Source organism: Bubalus bubalis, chromosome 4, assembly GCF_019923935.1.
Source record: "Bubalus bubalis isolate 160015118507 breed Murrah chromosome 4, NDDB_SH_1, whole genome shotgun sequence".
In the NCBI taxonomy this organism is placed as follows: Eukaryota; Metazoa; Chordata; class Mammalia; order Artiodactyla; family Bovidae; genus Bubalus; species Bubalus bubalis.
The window spans coordinates 59324247-59345281 of NC_059160.1; the positions used below are offsets into that span (position 1 = coordinate 59324247).

General features: G+C 38.1%; 1 protein-coding gene across 12 annotated transcripts in view; it reads right to left on the reverse strand.

Annotated features, from left to right (window-relative positions):
* The window catches only part of CFAP54 (cilia and flagella associated protein 54), a 313162-nt gene that overhangs the window by 239388 nt on the left and 52739 nt on the right, over positions 1-21035 (reverse strand). For all 12 annotated transcript variants that reach the window (XM_044941473.2, XM_044941468.2, XM_044941474.2 and 9 more), the window contains 5 exons: positions 19199-19327; positions 18716-18842; positions 11282-11368; positions 11069-11190; positions 536-712 (listed from right to left, as the gene is read on the reverse strand). In XM_044941473.2, the coding sequence (XP_044797408.2) occupies positions 536-712; positions 11069-11190; positions 11282-11368; positions 18716-18842; positions 19199-19327 (642 nt within the window). The remainder of the gene's footprint in view (positions 1-535; positions 713-11068; positions 11191-11281; positions 11369-18715; positions 18843-19198; positions 19328-21035) is intronic.

Here is a 21035-nt window from a genome sequence, read left to right on the forward strand (position 1 = left end):
CCCAGGAACTGAACCAAGGTCTCCTGCATTACAGGTGGATTCTTTACCAACTGAGCTATCAGGGAAGCCTTTTATTAAAACAATCCTCATTTACTCAGAAGAACTTCAGAAAGAGCCTCTAAATTCACCACCCCTCAATTTTCTTGTCTTCAACATTGGTTCTCAGAGTAACTTTTATCCCCTTCAAGTGTCTGCCTCTATTTTAATGAAACCTTCTTGATACTGAGCACTCTAGTATCTAGTGTATGACTGTTACAGTGATAAAGGTACTTCGAGAGAAATGCTTCTCTCTTATTTCTCCTTATTATATATTTGGGTGTAGCAAAGCTATATGGAGCCAAAGGGGAAATAGCATAAAGGCAAAAGGGTCATGAAGAAACTAAGTTTGGTTAAGATATTAAAATACTAATCTCAGTGTTCAGGGTTTATAAATAAGATTATCCAAGTGCTAAAAGCAATAAAACTATCAATCATTACAGTTATTGAAGTACCTTTGATGCTTTCCTTGAGGTAAAGATCAAAATAGACAACATACCTTAACATCAGAAACAAATGGGGCAGGTTTTAATGTCACAGAACGGTAAGTTCGGGATAGCAGGATGGGTGGAGGAGGGACCCTGCTTTTCTTTCTTTGGGCAGTTTCCACATATTTCTGATATGAATATTGTATACTTTGTTCTGCTTCGGTCTTCTCAATCAAAGAATATGCTTCCTATGATAAAGTGTGAAAATAGGAAAATACATTTCAAGAGCCTGAACTTCATTTTATTGGAGAATTCTGGTGATGTTAAACAACATTATCTTGATATATGTATTTTTTGGGCCTCGGTAGTATACATGTTTCAAACATTGAATGATATTCCAGAAGTAAAAACAAACTACTAAACAAGGACAAGTAAAAAATAGCTATTAAGACAATTACACTGTATGTCTAACATGTTTATCATTATTATTATACATTAATATAAGACATTTCAGTTTCAGATCAAGTCCTCTGAATATCTGCCATCATATTTCATTGTCCTTAAAAATTTTTGTAACACGATTATCTGCATTTATACTTATGAATTATATATTTACACTTAATGCAACTTGAAATATGACTCTCAAGTAATAATCATTGGTATATGTGGTTTACAAAATTAATATTATTGAGGGTTTCTTACTATCAGCAAAAAGAAATAAAATATACACAAATATCTATTCTATAAACCTAAAGGAAAGGCAGTAACCTTTTTAAAGGTTACACATTCAGTGACAACAATAAAACAAAAAAAAAAAAACACAAATATCAGAAAATCTAAATACTTCAAAAGTAAAACTAACTAAATCAACAATAATACATGTAAATGAGTTAAACTCCTTTTATATTAAATGAAAAATCAAAGACTCTGATAGAGTACTAAAGCAAAAACCCATGTAAAGACTAACTTGAAGGATAGAAAATAGAATACCCTTTCAAACAAAGAGTGCTTGGATGATTAGAGATCCATGTGCAAAAGAAAAAAGAGGGAACCATATATCACATTATATACAAATAGTTAACTCAAAATGAATTATGGACCCAAATGTAAAAGCTAAAATTATAAAATACTTAGGAGAAAATATAGAAGTAAATATTCACAACCTTGAGTTAAACAATGCTTTCTTAGATATGACACCAAAAGAACACCAACAAAAGAAAAAGCAGATAAATTTAAATTCATCAAAATTAAAAACCTCAAATGATATCATCAAAACAATAAAGACAGCTGACAGAATGGAACAAAATATTTGCAAATCATATATCTGATAAAGGAATTATATTCAGAATATATAAAGAACAGTCACAATAATAAAAAATAATAAAATAATAAAAATAAACAATAATGAAAAAATTCCATTAAAAAATGAACAAAGGGTTTACCTGAGGAAACCAAAATTGAAAAAAGACACATTTATCTCATTGTTCATTGCAGTACTATTTACAATAGCTAGAACATGGCCACCTGATGCGAAGAGCTCACTCATTTGAAAAGACCCTGCATTGGGAAAGACTGAAGGCAGGAGGAGAAGGGGACAACAGAGGATGAGATGGTTAGATGGCATCACTGACTAATGGACATGAGTTTGGGTAAACTCCAGAAGTCGGTGATGGACAGGGAGGCCTGGCGTGCTGTGGTTCATGGGGTCGCAAAGTCGGACATGACTGAGCGACTGAACTGAACTGAACTGAGAACATGGAAGCAACCTAGATGTCCATCGACAGATAAATGGATAAAGAAGTTGTGGTACATATATACAATGGAATATTACTCAGCCATAAAAAGGAATGCATTTGAGTCAGTTCTGATGAGGTGAATGAATCTCATTATATATTATAGAGTGAAGTGAGTCAGAAAGAGAAAGATAAATATCATATTCTAACATATATATATATAGAATCTAGAAGAATGGTACTGAAGAACTTACTCGCAGGGCAGCAATGGAGAATCAGACATAGAGAATAGACTTATGGACATGGGGAGAGGGGAGGAGAGGGTAAGATGTATGGAAAGAGTAACATGGAAACTTACATTACCACATGTAAAATAGATAGCCAACAGGAATTTGTAGTATGGCTCAGGAAACTCAAACATGGGCTCTGTATCAACCTAGAGAGGTGGGATGGGGAGGGAGAGGGGAGTAAGGTTCAAAAGGGAGGGGATATATGTATATGTATGGCTGAGTCATATTGAGATTTGACACAAAACAACAAAATTCTGTAAAGCATTTATCCTTCAATAAAAAAATAAATTTAAAAAAAATGAACAAAGGGTTTGAATAGACATCTCTCCAAAGAAGATAACACAAATAGTCAGTGAGCAGATGAAAAGATGCACATTATCACTGATCACTGGTGATGGAAATACAGAAGCTAACTCAAAAATACAAAAGCAAAAAAACCTCAACACAGCAATAATGATGAAAGAAACTCAGATATCCAAAAACCTACTTCCCACAAGTGTCAATCTTAAATGATATTATTAAAAGTTAATATTTCAAATCTCAATGAACTGAAAATTCCTATGTCATTTGTTAAATTTCTACCTACAGAGAAAGATAGATAGTTTCTGAAATAATATTCTAAAACTATTACAGCTTTGATAACAAAACCTGAAAAAATGACTGCACTTAAAAACATAAAGAAATCTTTTTACAAATACAAATGCAAACATTCTAAATAAAACACTAATTCACTGATCTAATAATATATTGGAGGTATAGTGTACTGTAATTATGTTGTCTCCTCAGGAATAAAAGGATGATTTAATACTAGGAAATCTAGGAATATAATTTAACTTATCCATAAATCAAATGATAAAAAATATGATTATAGGTTCAATGGCCAAAAATACATTTGAGCAGTTTTTAAGATTATTAATTTAAAAAGAAATCAAAAGGGAAGTCAAAAAGTATCTTAATACAAATGAAAACACAGCATACCAAAACTTACAGGATTCAGCAAAAGTAGTTTTAAGAGAAGGTTTATAGTGAAAATGTCCACCATAAGAACAAAGATCTCAAATAAACTATCTAACTTCACACCTCAAGGAAATAGAAGAACAAAAATCCTAAGATCAAAGTTAGTTGATGAAATAACAAGGATCAGAGGGAAAATAAATAAAATAGAGACCATAAAGACAATAGAAAATCTCAACTAAAACAAAAGCTGTTTTTTAAGATTAAAAAAAATGACAAACTTTTAGCTAGATGAATAAAAAATAGAGAATGACTCACATATTAAAGAAATGAAGGAGGAGACAACTGATACCACAGAAACACAAAGAATCATAAGAAACCGCTGTGAACAATATATGCCAACAACTGAATAACCTAGAAGAAGTGGATAAATTGCTAGTAATACACAACCTACCAATAGTGAAATACCATAAAGAAATAGAAAATACAAACATACTAGTAACAAGTAAGAAAATGAATAAGTAATCAAAAACTTCCTGATAAAGAAAAGTCCAGGACTAGATGGTTTCAGTGGTAAATTCCTGCCAGAAGTTTAAAGAATTAACACCAATCCTTCTCAAATTATTTCAAAAAACTGAAGAGAACGGGACACTTACACACTGATTTTACAAGGCCAGCATTACCCTGATACAAAACCAGACAAGGATAGTACAACACAAGAGAAGAAAACTACAAACCAAGATTGTTGATGTATACCTGAAATTAACACAACATTGTAAATCAACGATACTCCAATAATTTTTTTAATTTAAAATAAAATAAGCTACAAAGATATATTGTACAGCACAGAAAATAAAACCAATATTTTATAATGACTATAAATGAAGTAGGGCTTCCCCAGGGCTTAGTAGATAAAGAATCCACCTGCAATGCAGGAGATACAGGAGACACGGATTCAATCCTTGGGTCTGGAAGATCCCCTGGAGAAGCAAACAGCAACCATTCCAATATTCTTGCCTGAAAAATTCCATGGACAAAGGAGCCTAGAGGGCTACAGTCCAAAGGGTCACAAAGAGTCGGACACAACTGAGCAACTAAGCATGCACATAAATGGACTAGAGCCTTTCAAAGCTGTAAATCACTATATTGTACACCTGTTGCTTACATAATATTGTACAGCAACATTTCAATTTCAAAAAATAATTCCAAAAAAAAACATACTGTTTTATTGCCACAATAGTACTGAAGTCCAAAGTACAATCATCTGAATGCAATCTCTCTCCCTATAGTTCCCATTAGAGAACATGTGACCTACTTCTTTTCATAAGTTACTCAATACTTAAAAGGGCTTCCCCGGTGGATCAACAGAAAAGAATCCGCCTGCAATGCAGGAGCCAGAGGAGACACGGGTTCAATCCCTGGGTTGAGAAGATCCCCTGGAGAAGGCCATGGCAACCCACTCCAGTATTCTTGCCTGGGAAATCCCACAGACAGAGGAGAGGCGGGCTTCAGTCCATAGGGTCACAGACAGTCAGGTACGACAGAAGCAACTTAGCATGCATGCAGCATGTATGCAATGCTTATAGGGACAGATTGATGTTAAATATATCTGAAAATGCCTTAACATCCACAGTGCAGCAGAACACTTATGGAAAGATGTAATGCAACTTTGAAGGGCATGATAACAATCATAAGACTGGAATGATAAAGTGCCATATTTATTCCTCATCTAGTAGATCTCTCAAAGTATATTCTGAGTTCTCAACAATATTATGTACATTTCAGAAGGAGATGAAAAGTAGGTTAAGTCATATCCAAGAATCCTAACAAAGAATATTGCTGAGAATAAAATATACAACTTATAAGATCTAAGAGAAAAGACAGAAAAAAATGTGTAGTTTGATAGACAAAAATCTATCAAAAGCACCAAAAATTATTCTAATATGACAAAACAGAATATCCCAGAGTGCTTAAAGTGGAAGAGAGAATAGAAGTAGTAGTAATAATAATGGCTAACATTTACTAACTGCATATACTGTGCTTAGTCGCTCTTTGTGGACTGTAGCCTGCCAGGTTCTTCGATCCATGGGGATTCTCCAGGCAAGGATACTGGAGTGGGTTTCTGTGCCCTCCTCCAGGGCATCCTGCCAACCCAGGGATCAAACCCAGGTCTCCCGCACTGCAGGCAGATTCTTTACCATCTGAGACATCAGGGAAGCCCTTATTGACTGCTTGCTGCTGCTGCTGCTGCAGCTAAGTCGCTTCAGTCGTGTCCGACTCTGTGCGACCCCACAGACGGCAGCCCACCAGGCTCCCCCGTCCCTGGGATTCTCCAGACAAGATCACTAGAGTGGGTTGCCATTTCCTTCTCCAATGCATGAAAGTGAAAAGTGAAAGTGAAGTTGCTCAGTTGTGTCCGACTCCTAGTGACCCCATGGACTGCAGCCTACCAGGCTCCTCCATCCAAGGGATTTTCCAGGCAAGAGTACTGGAGTGGGTTGCCATTGCCTTCTCCATATTGACTGCTTACTCTGTGCCAAATGTTAAGCATTTTATAGGCATTTCATAAAATCTTCCCCAAGATCACCCATTTTACAAATGAAGAAAGTAAAACTTAAGAGAGCATAAGTAACTTGACCTTGGTCATATAGCTAGTCAGCAGCAGAACCACAGCTCTAATCAAGATCCTTCTACGTCTAACCACTATGATTTCTTGTCTTAATGCAAAGTGAATTTTAAAAGAAGCATGAAAAGGCAACCTAGATGATGTTTTCACTGCAATAACCTCAAAATATTTAAAAGAAAAAAATCCTAAAATGTAAATATGCTAAAAGACTGAAGTCTTCTTTTGAAGACTTGGGGTCAAAATATGACCTCATAAGAAGAGGGTCAGAATCAAAAAGGGATTTATTCTTTATGAGGAAGATTTTAGCATGGAACAATTTAAAAGAACTGAGAAGGTCTCTGAAATAAATTGGCTTACATATACTTTTCCTCAAAAAAGCAAATAGGATTGATTTGACTAAAATGCTACAAAATAGGGAAAATCATTTCAATTGGTAACATAGTTAATACAATAGTATTTAGGAGCTCTGCACTGTGCTCAGTCCCTCAGTCATGTCTGACTCTGCCACCCCATGGGTTATAGCCCATCAGGCTCCTCTGTCCATGGAATACTCCAGGCAAGAATACTGGAGTGGCTTGCTATTTCTTCCTCCATGGGATCTGCCTGACCCAGGGATCAAACCCAAGTCTCTTGTATCACCTGCATTGGCAGGCAGATTCTTTACCACTATACCACCTGGGAAGCCCTGAGTTGTAAATTCAGGAATATTAAAACCAGGAGTGATTAGAACTTCTAGTGGCTGGGCTTCTTCTTTAGTTATGGTTCCAAATTAGGGCCATAAAATTAGATTTTGTGTTGATTATAAAAAATAATCTGCTAATCCATAATGCTCTCTTTGCTTAGAGTTGAAGCACTATAACTGAATTTTGGAACAGTCAATTACTGATTTAAGTTTCAACAAACAGTACAAGATCACTAGATGCATCAGTTAGGGTTCTTTGGTAACAGAAGCAACAGGAAAATGAGACTTTGACCATAGCAGGACCAGAGGCAAGAGGGTCCTCAGAATACAACTAAAAGAATCTGATCAGGACATGGGTATCAGAATGAATGAATGCCAACTCTGTGTGTGTGTGTGTGTGTGTGTGTGTATGCTCAGTCATGTCTGACTCCTTGCAACCTCATGGACTATAGCCCACCAGGCTCCTCTATCCATGAAATCTTCCAGGCAAGAATATTGGTGTGGGTTACCATTTCCTCCTCCAGGGAATCTTCCCAGCCCATGGATTGAACCCGTCTCCTGAGGCTCCTCCATTGGCAGGGGGAATCTTTATCATTGAGACACCTGGAAAGTCCTGAATGCCAACCAGTTGTCTTTTTATCCCTCTGCTCAAGATTCAGATTCCAAGGAGGGAACAACCTATTGGCCTAGCTTGCCTCACCAGTCATCCTCTTGGCTGGCTGAGAAGAGTGGCCCGGAAAAGTCCCACCTGATTACATCTAGTGGGGAAGAAGAAATTCCTCCAAAGGTGACATTTGGAAAGGAAAGTGGATGCTAGACAGAAAACAGCAGTATATAACCTGCCCTGGTACCCTTAACACTTGCATTGAAGAGTATTCCTGCCTCTGCCCAGAGAGAAATTACACTGTAAAGATGCTCAGTGTTGGAGTGCTAGACTCTGAAGTGAACTAAGAGTGAAGATCATAAGCCATATGCTGATTCCTCTATTTGATCAGAAGTAGAAGATCAGGGACATCTCGGGCTGGTTCTAGGTGCAAGCCATTAAAATAAATCAGAGGTATAGTGTGTAAAATGCCAACAAGGACTTTCAGAAGTCAAATAACCAAGAGAGGAAAATGAGAAAAATTAATCCCCACAATAAAAAAAAAAAAAAGCTAACCATCTCATCTGGAAGGCTAACAGGTTCTTATCAAAAGTTGGTCCCTTATCTGTGGCAACAAGCTGCTTCACCTTTAATGGACTTAGAATAAAACAGACACCTGATGAGAGCATTCATCTCTAAGAGGTCAGGAAACTTCTGAAAAACTGAAACACGATATGAATTATTGAAGAGTTCTGCAAAGACCCAGGCTTTCCAAATCTTTTTTATGGTATCAGGTGACACATCAGATACTGATTTGGGGATAATTCTATTACCAGATGATGATAATGTAAAGCATGTTGTAATATAGCCCGAAAAAAAAAAATGATTGCCAAGGGAAAGAAATTTATTTGTCTTCTTTAAGGAAAGAAATTCTGGCAATTATTTGATCCATAACATCGTCGTTTATCAGAGTACTCTAAGGACTAATCATTAAGCTTTTTAACACTAGGATAAAAAATTGCCATGGAGGAGCAGAGGTGGCGATGGATGATTTCAGGACTTCTAAAAAAATATTCAACATTTCCCAGCTGGTGACAATCCTTATGGAGGGCCCCTCATAAAAAAAAAAAAAAGTGGAGCCTCTAAATGCTTCTCATGAGTTTAACAGAATATTTTAATTTTTCTTAAGTTAAATAGTTTCACTTAAGAAATAGAAAGAAAAGATACACAAGGAGAAGAAAATGAACACTTCAGCTTTCCCACATCTCCAGTGTGTTTCCAATCATGATAGTGGGAAGATAGAGAAATAACAGGGGAATGGGTATATTATGATAGCATAAAGACAAAATTGTGTCATAATAAAACAAAAGGGAAAATCCTGGAGGATTTACTCTCTCTGAACTCTAAGAGGCCATGAAAGAAATGAGTCCTGAAAGAAATAGTTCTAAAAGATAAGCTTTACTTGCCATCGAAATAGGACTGCAGTACCAATGTCCTCCAAACACTGGGTAATAAAGATTGGTTGTAGAAGCATCTGCTAAGAAATGGGATCCTGAACACACCCCAGGAGTCTTCCGACAGAGATCAGATACTGCTTGGCCTGGTCAGCTTAGATGATCCAACACCATCATCAAATTCCTTCATTCAAATGCTGGAGATTCTAGTGTATCAAGGCTCTCCCTGAATACGGCCAGGACAGACTTTCTCCCCTTGAATACTGGCAGCATCCATCCAGAATCCTTAGATTTCTTTTGAACTAGACTCTACTTTCTTTCTGGGCTCACCTTTTACTATCCTTTCCAAACACCCCTCTCCCCTTTGCCATTGCATCTTAGCTTCTGTCACACTGAATGACCTATAGGACTACAAGCATTCTGTGACCCTTCCAGCCTCAGGACCTTTGCACAAGTTGTTTTCTCTGCCTTGCATGTCCTTTCCACCTTTGTCTTTCTCTGTCTCTGGCAACTCCTGCCTGTCTTTCAGTATTCAACTTTGTGTCATCTTTTCTGAATGTTTCCTCAAACATTCTCCACTGTTGGGTTAGGTATTCTCTTCCTGAATTTCCCTGGCACTCTTGCAATTAAAGCACGTATGACAATGACTCACAATCACTTACTTACATGTCTATTTTCCCATAGATTGGATTTATCTTGAAGGCAGAAACCACAAAGAGTAGGCAATCCATCAATATCAGTTGAATGAAGAAAGAATCTTTGTTTTTATCCCCTGTACTCAGCATAATACCAGGCACATAGTCAACTTGCTTTGAAACATTTGCTGAATGGATCACAGGCCCTCAAAACCATTTTTTGGATAAATGAAGTGACGGACTCATGATCAGGAAACTCTACATGCCAGAAATCTGAAATTCCAATATTCTACTTTCTGATTTCAAACACCTATCCTTCTAACTCTCTCAAATTCTGATTTTATGGCCCCCAACCTCATAGAGACGCCAAATCTCTTGATATCTCCATAGTCTGCCAAGTCTTTAAAAGACTTCGTGGGTGTTACTGCCTTCTCTACTCAATCTGCACCCATTTCTCATTGTGAACTTTTAACCTATAGTTCCATACTTTTGAAAAAGTCCAGTCTGATACAGTTCTCTGTCACAAGTATTCTACTGTCACAGCTTCTAAGAATACCACACCCGGATAACATCATACCAGCATGCAGATGGGGCCTTCTGGAAATCCATGGTCTTCAGCCTCAGCTAGAACTTCACAATGCTGGCCAGCCCTTTATCTTAGACTTAGCTCCTTCATCCATTCCTCTCCACTCTCCCATCACCTTCTCTCTCCTCAGTCCATCTACCCAGCCCCACACTCCATGGTTGGCAGATTTCCTTGCCTCCTACTTTAACAGATGATTAAGATAAGAAAGTATCCACTCAACTCCCTGCCTACACAACAGACTATAGAAATCTATATCTATCTGTTGCTCCTTGCCTTCTACATCAGAGGGATGAGGTGTCTGCTCTGCAGTCCACCCTCCGTTGAAGAGGAATCACTTTGTATGTGCTTTCAGTCTCATCTCCTTTCCCTCTTCTATTATAGGATCCCCACTGGATGTCAGACTCTTCTTCAAAGCTGTATCCTCCCCCTAGCTTTGACCTACACTCCTCTATCCTATGTCAGTCAAGCTACTGGTAGTCTCTAATCTATCATGTGCCATTCATTCACCCAACACAATCAAAGTTTTGTGATGCATAGGGACAAAATAAAACAGAAATGTGATTCCCCTCAGAAATTTAAACTCTAAAATCAACATAAATGAATTAGTAAGAAGACAGAACCATTTCCAGGTCACAGAGAGACAGCAGTAAGGCAATTGGTCCATAAATCAGCAATCTCCATCTTAGCAAAGTGTCTTAGCCCAAGGACTTTAAGTATTTTAGTTCCATAGTAAGGAATGCATTTATGCATGCACAGTGTCACTTACATTCTACAGTTTATCTCATTTTGAACCCTTCTGATTTTATTTGGTTCCCTATGCAAGGTCCCCCCTGCAGAAGGAGAATCTCTCATTTCAAGAGAGTTCAAGGCAGGAGATATACATTAATTTTCCTGCTTAGAACTATTTCACTTCACAAAGAGAGGACTAAACACAGAAAATCTGAAAGTTCATAAACTAATGTTAAGGGCAACACATTATTTTTAGAAAAGAGCAATAAATCATTCATTTTTACCAGGGGTTTCAAGTCTGGACTAAAGTAAGGAATGGTATACACTGTTACCGTCAAGTAGTTCTGTAGAGAAGAACAGGCTGCATCTTTCTCAAATATTAGAAGAGTTTTCTGCATCAAATAAATTGCTTTAGACAGCTTATTCTTCCTTATTTTATTCATCACACTTAATTCTGTAAAAGCACACAACTGTTTTACCAAAAGGGCAACATAAAAACTATCTTGAAGAAATTTGGAAAAGCATTTTATCCAAATTTTAATTACCTGTAAAACAATCAGGGTTTGCAGGTTTTTTTAGCTTCTCTGTACCTTTGGTAGATGTATTTTTGCTCACAGTTGGAGTCTGCAAAACTGAAGAAGAAGAAGAAAAAGAAGAAGACTGTCATTACAATTAGGTTTACATTCAAGAAAGGAAATATTTTCTGAACACTAAAGAGTAACTATCTATTTGTAAAATTATTGCTTCCTCTATCATTCAGTTCAGTTCAGTCGCTCAGTCATGTCCGACTCTTTTTCAACTCCATGGACTGTAGTACGCCAGGCCTCCCTGTCTATCACCAACTCTCAGAGTTTACTCAAACTCAAGTCCATTGAATCAGTGATCCATCCAACCACCTCATCCTCTGTCATCCCCTTCTCCTCCCACCTTCAATCTTTCCCAGCATCAGGGTCTTTTCAAATGAGTCAGCTTTTCACATCAGTGGCCAAAGTACTGGAGTTTCAGCTTCAACATCAGTCCTTCCAATGAATATTCAGAACTGATTTCCTTTAGGATTGAGTGAATGGATCTCCTGGCAGTCCAAGGGACTCTCAAGAGTCTCCTCCAACACCACAGTTCAAAAGCATCAATTCTTTGGTGCTCAGCTTTCCTTATACTCCAACTCAAACATCCATACACAACTACTGGAAAAAATCATAGCCTTGACTAGATAGACCTTTGTTGGCAAAGTAATGTCTCTGCTTTTTAATATGCTGTCTAGGAGGAGGCAATAGCACCCCACTCCAGTACTCTTGCCTGGAAAATCCCATGGATGGAGGAGCCTGGTAGGCTGCAGTCCATGAGGTAGCAAAGAGTTGGACATGACTGAGCGACTTCACTTTGACTTTTCACTTTCATGCATTGGAGAAGGAAATGGCAACCCACTCCAGTGTTCTTGCCTGGAGAATCCCAGGGATGGGGGAGCCTGGTGGGCTGCCGTCTGTGGGGTCACTCAGAGTCGGACACAACTGAAGCAACTTAGCAGCAGCAGCAGGTTGGTCATAACTTTTCTTCTAGGGAGTAAGCGTCTTTTAATTTCATGGCTGCAATCACCATCTGCAGTGATTTTGGAGCCCAAAAAAATAAAGTCTGACACTGTTTCCACTGTTTCCCCATCTATTTACCATGAAGTGATGGGGCCAGATGCCATGATCTTAGTTTTCTGAATGTTGAGTTTTAAGCCAACTTTTTCACTCTCCTCTTTCACCTTCATCAAGAGGTTCTTTAGTTGTTCTTCACTTTCCATCATAAGGGTGGTATTACCTGCATATCTGAGATTATTGATATTTCTCCCGGCAATCTTGATTCTAGCTTGTGCTTCATCCAGCCCAGCATTTCTCATGATGTACTCTGCATATAAGTTAAATAAGCAGGGTGACAATATACAGCCTTGACATACTCCTTTTCCTATTTGGAACCAGTCTGTTGTTCCATGTCCAGTTCTAACTGTTGCTTCCTGACCTGCATACAGATTTCTCAGGAGGCAGGTCAGGTGGTCTGGTATTCCCATCTTTTCCAGAATTTTTCAATTTGTTGTCATCCACATAGTCAAAGGCTTTGGCATAGTCAATAAATCAGAAATAGATCTTTTTCTGGAACTCTTGTTTTTTCGACGATCCAGAGGATGTTGGCAATTTGATCTCTGGTTCCTCTGCCTTTTCTAAAACCAGCTTGACCATCTGGAAGTTCACGCTTTACATGCTGTGTAGGGCCACCCAAGACAGACGGGTCATGGTGGAGAGTTCTGACAAAATGTGGTCAACTAGAGAAAGGAATGGCAAACCACTTCAGTATTCTTGCCTTGAGAACCCCATGAACAGTATCAAAAGGCAAAAACATAGGACACTGAAAGATGAACTCCCCAGGTTGGTAGGTGCCCAATATGCTACAGGAGATCAGTGGAGAAATAATTCCAGAAAGAATTAAGAGATGGAGCCAAAGCAAAAACAACACCCAGATGTGGATGTGACTGGTGATAGAAGCAAGGTCCGACGCTGTAAAGAGCAATATTGCATAGGAACCTGGAATGTTAAGTCCATGAATCAAAGCAAATTGGAAGTGGTCAAACAGGAGATGGCAAGAGTGAACGTCGACATTCTAGGAATCAGCAAACTAAAATGGACTGGAATGGGTGAATTTAACTCAGATGACCATTATATTTACTACTGTAGGCAGGAATCCCTTAGAAGAAATGGAGTAGCCATCATACTCAACAAAAGAGTCCGAAATGCAGTACTTGGATGCAATCTCAAAATGACAGAATGATTTCTGTTCGTTTCCAAGGCAAACCGTTCAATGTCACGGTGATCCAAGCCTATGCCCCAACCGGTAACGCTGAAGAAGCTGAAGTTGAACAGTTCTATGAAGACCTACAAGACTTTCTAGAACTAACACCCAAAAAAGATGTTCTTTTCATTATAGGGGACTAGAATGCAAAAGTAGGAAGTCAAGAAATACCTGGAATAACAGGCAAATTTGGCCTTGGAATACGGAATGAAGCAGGGCAAAGGCTAATAGAGTTTTGCCAAGAGAACATACTGGTCATAGCAAATACCCTCTTCCAACAACACAAGAGAAGACTCTACACGTGGACATCAGCAGATGGTCAACACTGAAATCAGATTGATGTATTCTTTGCAGCCAAAGGTAGAGAAGCTCTATATAGTCAGCAAAAACAAGACCAGGAGCTGACTGTGGCTCAGATCATGAACTCCTTATTGCCAAATTCAGACTTAAATTGAAGAAAGTAGGGAAAACCACTAGACCATTCAGTTCAGTTCAGTTCAGTCACTCAGTCGTGTCTGACTCTTTGCGACCCCATGAATTGCAGCATGCCAGGCCTCCCTGTCCATCACCAACTCCCGGAGTTCACCCAGACTCACATCCATCGAGTCAGTGATGCCATCCAGCCATCTCATCCTCTGTTGTCCCCTTCTCCTCCTGCCCCCAATCCCTCCCAGCATCAGAGTCTTTTCCAATGAGTCAACTCTTCAAATGAGGTGGCCAAAGTACTGGAGTTTCAGCTTTAGCATCATTCCTTCCAAAGAAATCCCAGGGCTGATCTCCTTCAGAATGGACTGGTTGGATCTCTTTGCAGTCCAAGGGACTCTCAAGAGTCTTCTCCAACACCACAGTTCAAAAGCATCAATTCTTCGGCATTCAGCCTTCTTTACAGTCCAACTCTCACATACATACATGACCACAGGAAAAACCATAGCCTTGACGAGATGAACCTTTGTTGGCAAAGTAACATCTCTGCTTTTAAACATGCTATCTAGGTTGGTCATGACTTTCCTTCCAAGGAGTAAGCGTCTTTTAATTTCATGGCTGCAGTCACCATCTGCAGTGATTCTGGAGCCCCAAAAAATAAAGTCTGACACTGTTTCCACTGTTTCCCCATCTATTTCCCATGAAGTGATGGGACCGGATGCCATGATCTTCGTTTTCTGAATGTTGAGCTTTAAGCCAACTTTTTCACTCTCCACTTTCACTTTCATCAAGAGGCTTTTGAGTTCCTCTTCACTTTCTGCCATAAGGGTGGTGTCATCTGCATATCTGAGATTATTGATATTTCTCCCGGCAATCTTGATTCCAGCTTGTGTTTCTTCCAGTCCAGTGTTTCTCATGATGTACTCTGCATATGAGTTAAATAAGCAGGGTGACAATATACAGCCTTGACGTATTCCTTTTCCTATTTGGAACCAGTTTGTTGTTCCATGTCCAGTTCTAACTGTTGCTTTCTGACCATTCAGGTATGACCTAAATCAAATCCTCTATCATAGGTCATCTTTTTTCATTAATAGATAAAAATTCAAACAAATATAAGAGTTTTATCATTAAATTCTTTTATTAGCCACAGTATGAGGACATGAAGAATTTTCAAGTTATAAAAATATTTGATTTTCTATTTCACTTTAAATAAAATCATCTTGTATGTTGGTAAATAGGATCCAACCTACTCTTGGTCACTTTCCTTCCCCAAAAGCTTTTCAAAATTGCTCCATCCATGGTCCCTGCAAGAGTTCTGGGTACCACATGAAGATCTCCACTCTGCTCTATCTGTGGCTGATAAAATCAGATTCTCTCCAAATTTTCAACTAACACACAAATTATTGCCAGCTGGTTATGAGCAGTGAGAGATCCTGGTATGTAGCTGAGACTGACCATCATGGTGGTCCAGGAAAGAGGTAGCAGGATGAGGGAAAAGAAGATGAAGGTATGTTGACCCAGGGAGGTAGAAAATATATCAAGAAACTTTCTTGATTTTCTAGATCTAGTTCTCAAAAGACCTGGAAATAGGGTACCTGTAATAACCTTACAATAAACCCTTTTATTGAGGTTTAATTATTTGTGCTAATGCACATGAGCCACCATGGGATGATGACTGCCGGATGAAAAGATGTCAACAGACACCATTTAAAAATATAAAGTTTCTTTAATGGCAAAGGATAAGGAAATTTACCTTCATGGAAAAGAGAAAATAATGCACCATTCTCTCAGCACCTAGGGTATTATAAATGCTAATTAACTGATAGTTCTCATGATTATAATCGTTGGAGATAAGAAAGATGACACTGCAAGAAAAATTTTAATGCCCAATACAGGAGTCACACTTTATAGCACAATCATCAACAGACACCCATTGTAAAGTTCTTGAATAAGAATGACAAAAGCAGTCTTTAGGCAACATTAGTCAGACGGCAGCATAGACAGTAATGGATGACAGGAGGAAAAAAGTGATCATCTGTGCCAGGGTGGCAGTTCAATAAGGCAGAGAAAAATATCAAGCAGATCCAGATACTGCAAAGAAATAATAATTAATTCCATGTAAATATAAGTATGTACGTACATATTTCCAAAATATATAAAGAACTCATATAACTTAATAATAAAACTCTGATTTTAATGGGCAGAGTAACTAAACGACATTTTTCTAAAGAACATATACAAATAGCTCTCTAGTACATGAAAAGATGCTCAACGTCACTAATCATTAGGAAAATGCAAATCAAAACCACAAGGAGATATTACCTCATGCCTATTAGAATGGCTATCAACTAGAATGGTGATAGCAAACTAGTTAATCCTAAAGGAAATCAGTTCTGAATATTCATTGGAAGGACTTGATGCTGAAGCTAAAGTGCCAATATTTTGGCTACCTGATGCGAAGAACTGACTCATTAGAAAAGACCCTGATGATGGGAAAGACTGAAGGTGGGAGGAGAAGGGGATGATGAGGATGAGCTGGTTGGATGGCATCACTGACTCAATGGACATGAGCTTGAGTAAGTTCCCGGAGTTGGTGATGTACAGGGAAGCCTGGTGTGCTGCAGTTTATGGGGTTGCAAAGAGTTGAACACAACTGAGCAACTAAACTGAACTGATCAAGATGACAAGAGATAACAAACACTGGGGAAGATGTGGATAAAAGGGAACCACTGTGCACTATTGGTGGGGGTGTAAATTGGTTAAGCCCCTACAGAAAACATTATGGAGGTTTCCAAAAATTAAAAATTAAAAGAACTACTATATGATCCAGAAATCTACTTCTGGATATATCCACAAAGGAAATGAAAATAAGATCTCAGAGATATCTATGGTCCCATTTTCAATGCAACATTATTCACAATAGCTAAAATATGGCAACAAAGATATCACAATGACCTAAGTGTCCATCAATGGGTGAATGTAGAAAGAAGATGTGATGTACATATAGAGGTAGATAGATATAGATATATATCACATGCACAATGGAATATTATTCAGTCATGAGAAAGAAGGAAATCCTGTCATTTGCAATAACATGCATAAAACTTGAGGGCATCATGCTAGGTGAAATAATCATACAGAGAAAGACAAATATTGGATGGTATCACTTTTACAAGGAATCTAAAAAAGGCAAACTCATAGAAACATACAGTAGAGTGGTGGTTACCAGGGGCTGAGGGAGTGGAGAAACAGATATTGGTGAAAGGGTACAAACTACCAGTCATAAGATGAATAAACTCTGGGGAGCTAATATATAGCATGGATCATAGTTAATAACACTAGAGTATATATTTATAAGTTGCTAAGTGAGTAAATCTTAAATATTCTCACCACAAAAAAAGAAACAGCGATTATGTAATGTGCTGGAGTTGTTAGCTAATGCTGTAACAATAATCATTTTACGATGTATTAGTGTAGCAGATCTGCACATTGTACACCTTGAATTTACATAATGTAATTGTCAATAATATCTTAATAAAGCTGAGGAGAAAAAAATCTGCACTCAAATATTATTTAATTAACCAACATTTGATTAAATCTATTTTCTAAACAGTCAATCCTAAAAGAAATTAGTCCTGAATAGTCACTGGAAGGACTGATGCTGAAGCTGAAGCTCCAATACTTTGGCCACCTGATGCAAAGAGCTGACTCATTAGAAAAGACCCTGATGCTGGGAAAGACTGAAGGCAGGAGGAGAAGGGGACAACAGAGGACAAGATGGTTGAATGGCATCACCAACTCAATGGACATGAGTTTGAGCAAACTCCGGGAGATGGCAAAGGAAAGGGAAGCCTGGCATGCTGGAGTCCATGTGGTTGCAAAGAGCTGGACATGACTGAGTCACTGAACAACAAACCGTGTATATGATGCAACATAATCCAACTCATCTAGCCTCTGACACTGCTGTCAGAGATATCTTTCTAAATTTTTCAATTCAGTTCAGTTCAGGTCAGTTCAATAGCTTCAGGATAATATATAAACCCTTTAACCCTTCAAGCTCTGTGATCTATCTCTAGGCTTAGTTGTGTCAGTCTCCCATGTGTGCTCTTTACTGCAGCCATAAGAGAATTCCAGCAGTTTCTATACTTCATATAATTGCTTCCACCTTGCTAAAAGTTGCTTTCTCCATTCGAAATGACTGCCTCCTTTTCAATTTTCTTCATAAAGACACTTGCTAGCTTTCTGGTCAACTCTCATCTCTTTCAGGAAGCCATCCCTGACTTTCTTGTCAGTTATATTCTTCTGTGTGCCAAGAGCAACCACTCTGAGTCCACTTCCACTGCATTTATTAACCTTGACTCTTACAGTTGGCTTACTTATCTAGAGCTCAAAATTAAAGGCTGTGTCTTTTTTGGACCAAACCTAAAAACAGTTCCCAGATCTTGATATTCACTTCAATAAATGTTTGCTTAATTAAGAAAATACCAATAATTTACTATAACTCAAATAATTTAATTTTTCAGAAGTTTACTGATTTGCTAAGCAGGTGTAAAGAAATAATCAAAGATATCTATTGATATTAATCAGGGAAGTAAGAAAAAACAAAGCAACAAAATTTATCTGAAAAACACCCAGTCAACAAGAACATTATTCACAAATAAAATTGATTCCACGCTTGAACATGTCTTAAAATAGATTCAGAACAAGTTATCTGCTTTGATGACTACTACCTTGCAACTGGTCAAGAAGCACAACAGCTATTCGGTGCTGGGCTTGAATTAGTTCAAGATGCAAATCCATTATGAAATTATTCGGTGTGACTGGTTTGCACATGTCTCCATCTATATAGTGGTTGTGCTTCGGTAGAATTGAAGCAAAAATTAAAAAGGAATACAGTTATCGAAACATACAAAAATAGCTCTATCCTATTATTATTCAGGTTATCATTTTATTCTTAGCCTTTAAGTTATGCTCATGTCTTAACCCTTTAAAATCTGGCTTACACAATAATTAATCCACTTTCCACATTCACCAATGGCCTTGCAATGCCTTGTAATGACAGGTTCAAAGACTCCTCACCCTCCTTGATTTCTTCTGAGAGGAGAGAAATGTATTTCCAGTCTGTGAGAGGGGAACCACCATAGATCATTCTTACTTACCTATGATTCCTAGTTAAGGACAATAAGTCTAATGTAAGAGTTTCTCATTCTCACCGTGGCATGGCAATGGTCAATCACTGATGATCCATTTGGCAAAGCAGTTAACATGCAGTTCAAATTTATGCTACCAATGGCTTTGTCAAGAAGTTCATAGGCCAAAAATAACTGTTCCTCAGGTTTTTTCTAAAGTAATTTTACAAACAAAACAGAAAATTCAGATTTAAGGGGAAATCATATACAACACTTCCAAACTTCACAGTACTTCAAAACCCCCTCCCCGAGGAAGCCACTGTCCTTGAATTTGGTTTCCATTCTTTTGCATGTTTTTAAATTTTTACTACATATGTATGTGTCCACTAACAAGATGCAATATAGCTTTGCATGTTTTTGATTCTCTTGTGAAATTCTGCAGTTCATTTTTTTCACTCAACCATATGTCATTGAAACCTTCTCCTGCAACTCAGGGTGTCTGGCAGGGTTTGGTTAAGAATACTTGGAATACTCTAAGTATTCCAAGCAGAAAGGGATTTAATGGACAGAACTAGAAGTGTCCATCACTGCTGGAAGCCCTGGGGGAGCAAAGATCAAGAGAGCTGTCAGGGATGACTTTAGTGCATGCAGCAAGCTAAGAATCCAGGAGCCAGATGACAATCTCAAGTGTCTACCACACTGAAACAAAGGAACTGCAAGGGCTTGCTAAACAAGGCTGATCAATTATCTTCTTGCATCCTCCTCTGCAGTATAAGAACTCTCTCTTCCCTTGTGTATAACAAATTCATTCAAATACCCCTAATTGGAAGACTAACCTAGAACCATATGGAAATGAGATGGTGGGAAATGTAGCTCCAGGTCTTTCTCGCTCTAGTGTGAAGCTGATTATGGAAGGGGATAGCAATGATACTAGCTGACTCTAGTTCAAGGCCACTGCAGCTGATTCACCTTCATGGCTGGGATGAAATGGTATTGCTGAGGACTGCATCACAATTCACTTATCCACTCTTCCCCCATGAACATTTAGACTGCTATTACTAAAAGTGTGCTATGTTACTAGACTAGTCTGAGACTTCTTTACAGGCCTACCTTTTCTTCTGCTTCTCTTTTTTCACACAGCTAAGACCCCTAGGGCATGTTGATTAGAATGACAGACATCTAAGTTTATACACTGGGATAAAGGGATTACTTTTATTTCCTTCCCCATTTTAGGGAGGTTTTCAACTATTATCTCCTCAAGTATTTTCTCATGGTCTTTCTTTTTGTCTTCTTCTTCTGGGACCCCTATGATTCGAATGTTGTAGCGTTTAATATTGTCCTGGAGGTCTCTGAGATTGTCCTCATTTCTTTTAATTCGTTTTTCTTTTTTCCTCTCTGATTCATTTACTTCTACCATTCTATCTTCTAATTCACTAATCCTATCTTCTGCCTCTGTTATTCTACTATTTGTTGCCTCCAGAGTGTTTTTAATTTCATTTATTGCATTATTCATTATATATTGACTCTTTTTTATTTCTTCTAGGTCCTTGTTAAACCTTTCTTACATCTTCTCAATCCTTGTCTCCAGGCTATTTATCTGTGATTCCATTTTGATTTCAAGATTTTGGATCAATTTCACTATCATTATTCGGAATTCTTTATCAGGTAGATTCCCTATCTCTTCCTCTTTTGTTCGGTTTGGTGGGCATTTATCCTGTTCCTTTATCTGCTGGGTATTCCTCTGTCTCTTCATCTTGTTTAAATTGCTGAGTCCAGGGTGTCCTTTCTGTTTTCTGGCAGTTTGTGGAGTTCTCTTTATTGTGGTGTTTCCTCACTGTGTGTGGGTTTGTACAGGTGGCTTGTCAAGGTTTCTTGGTTAGGGAAGCTTGTGTCGGTGTTCTGGTGGGTGGAGCTGTATTTC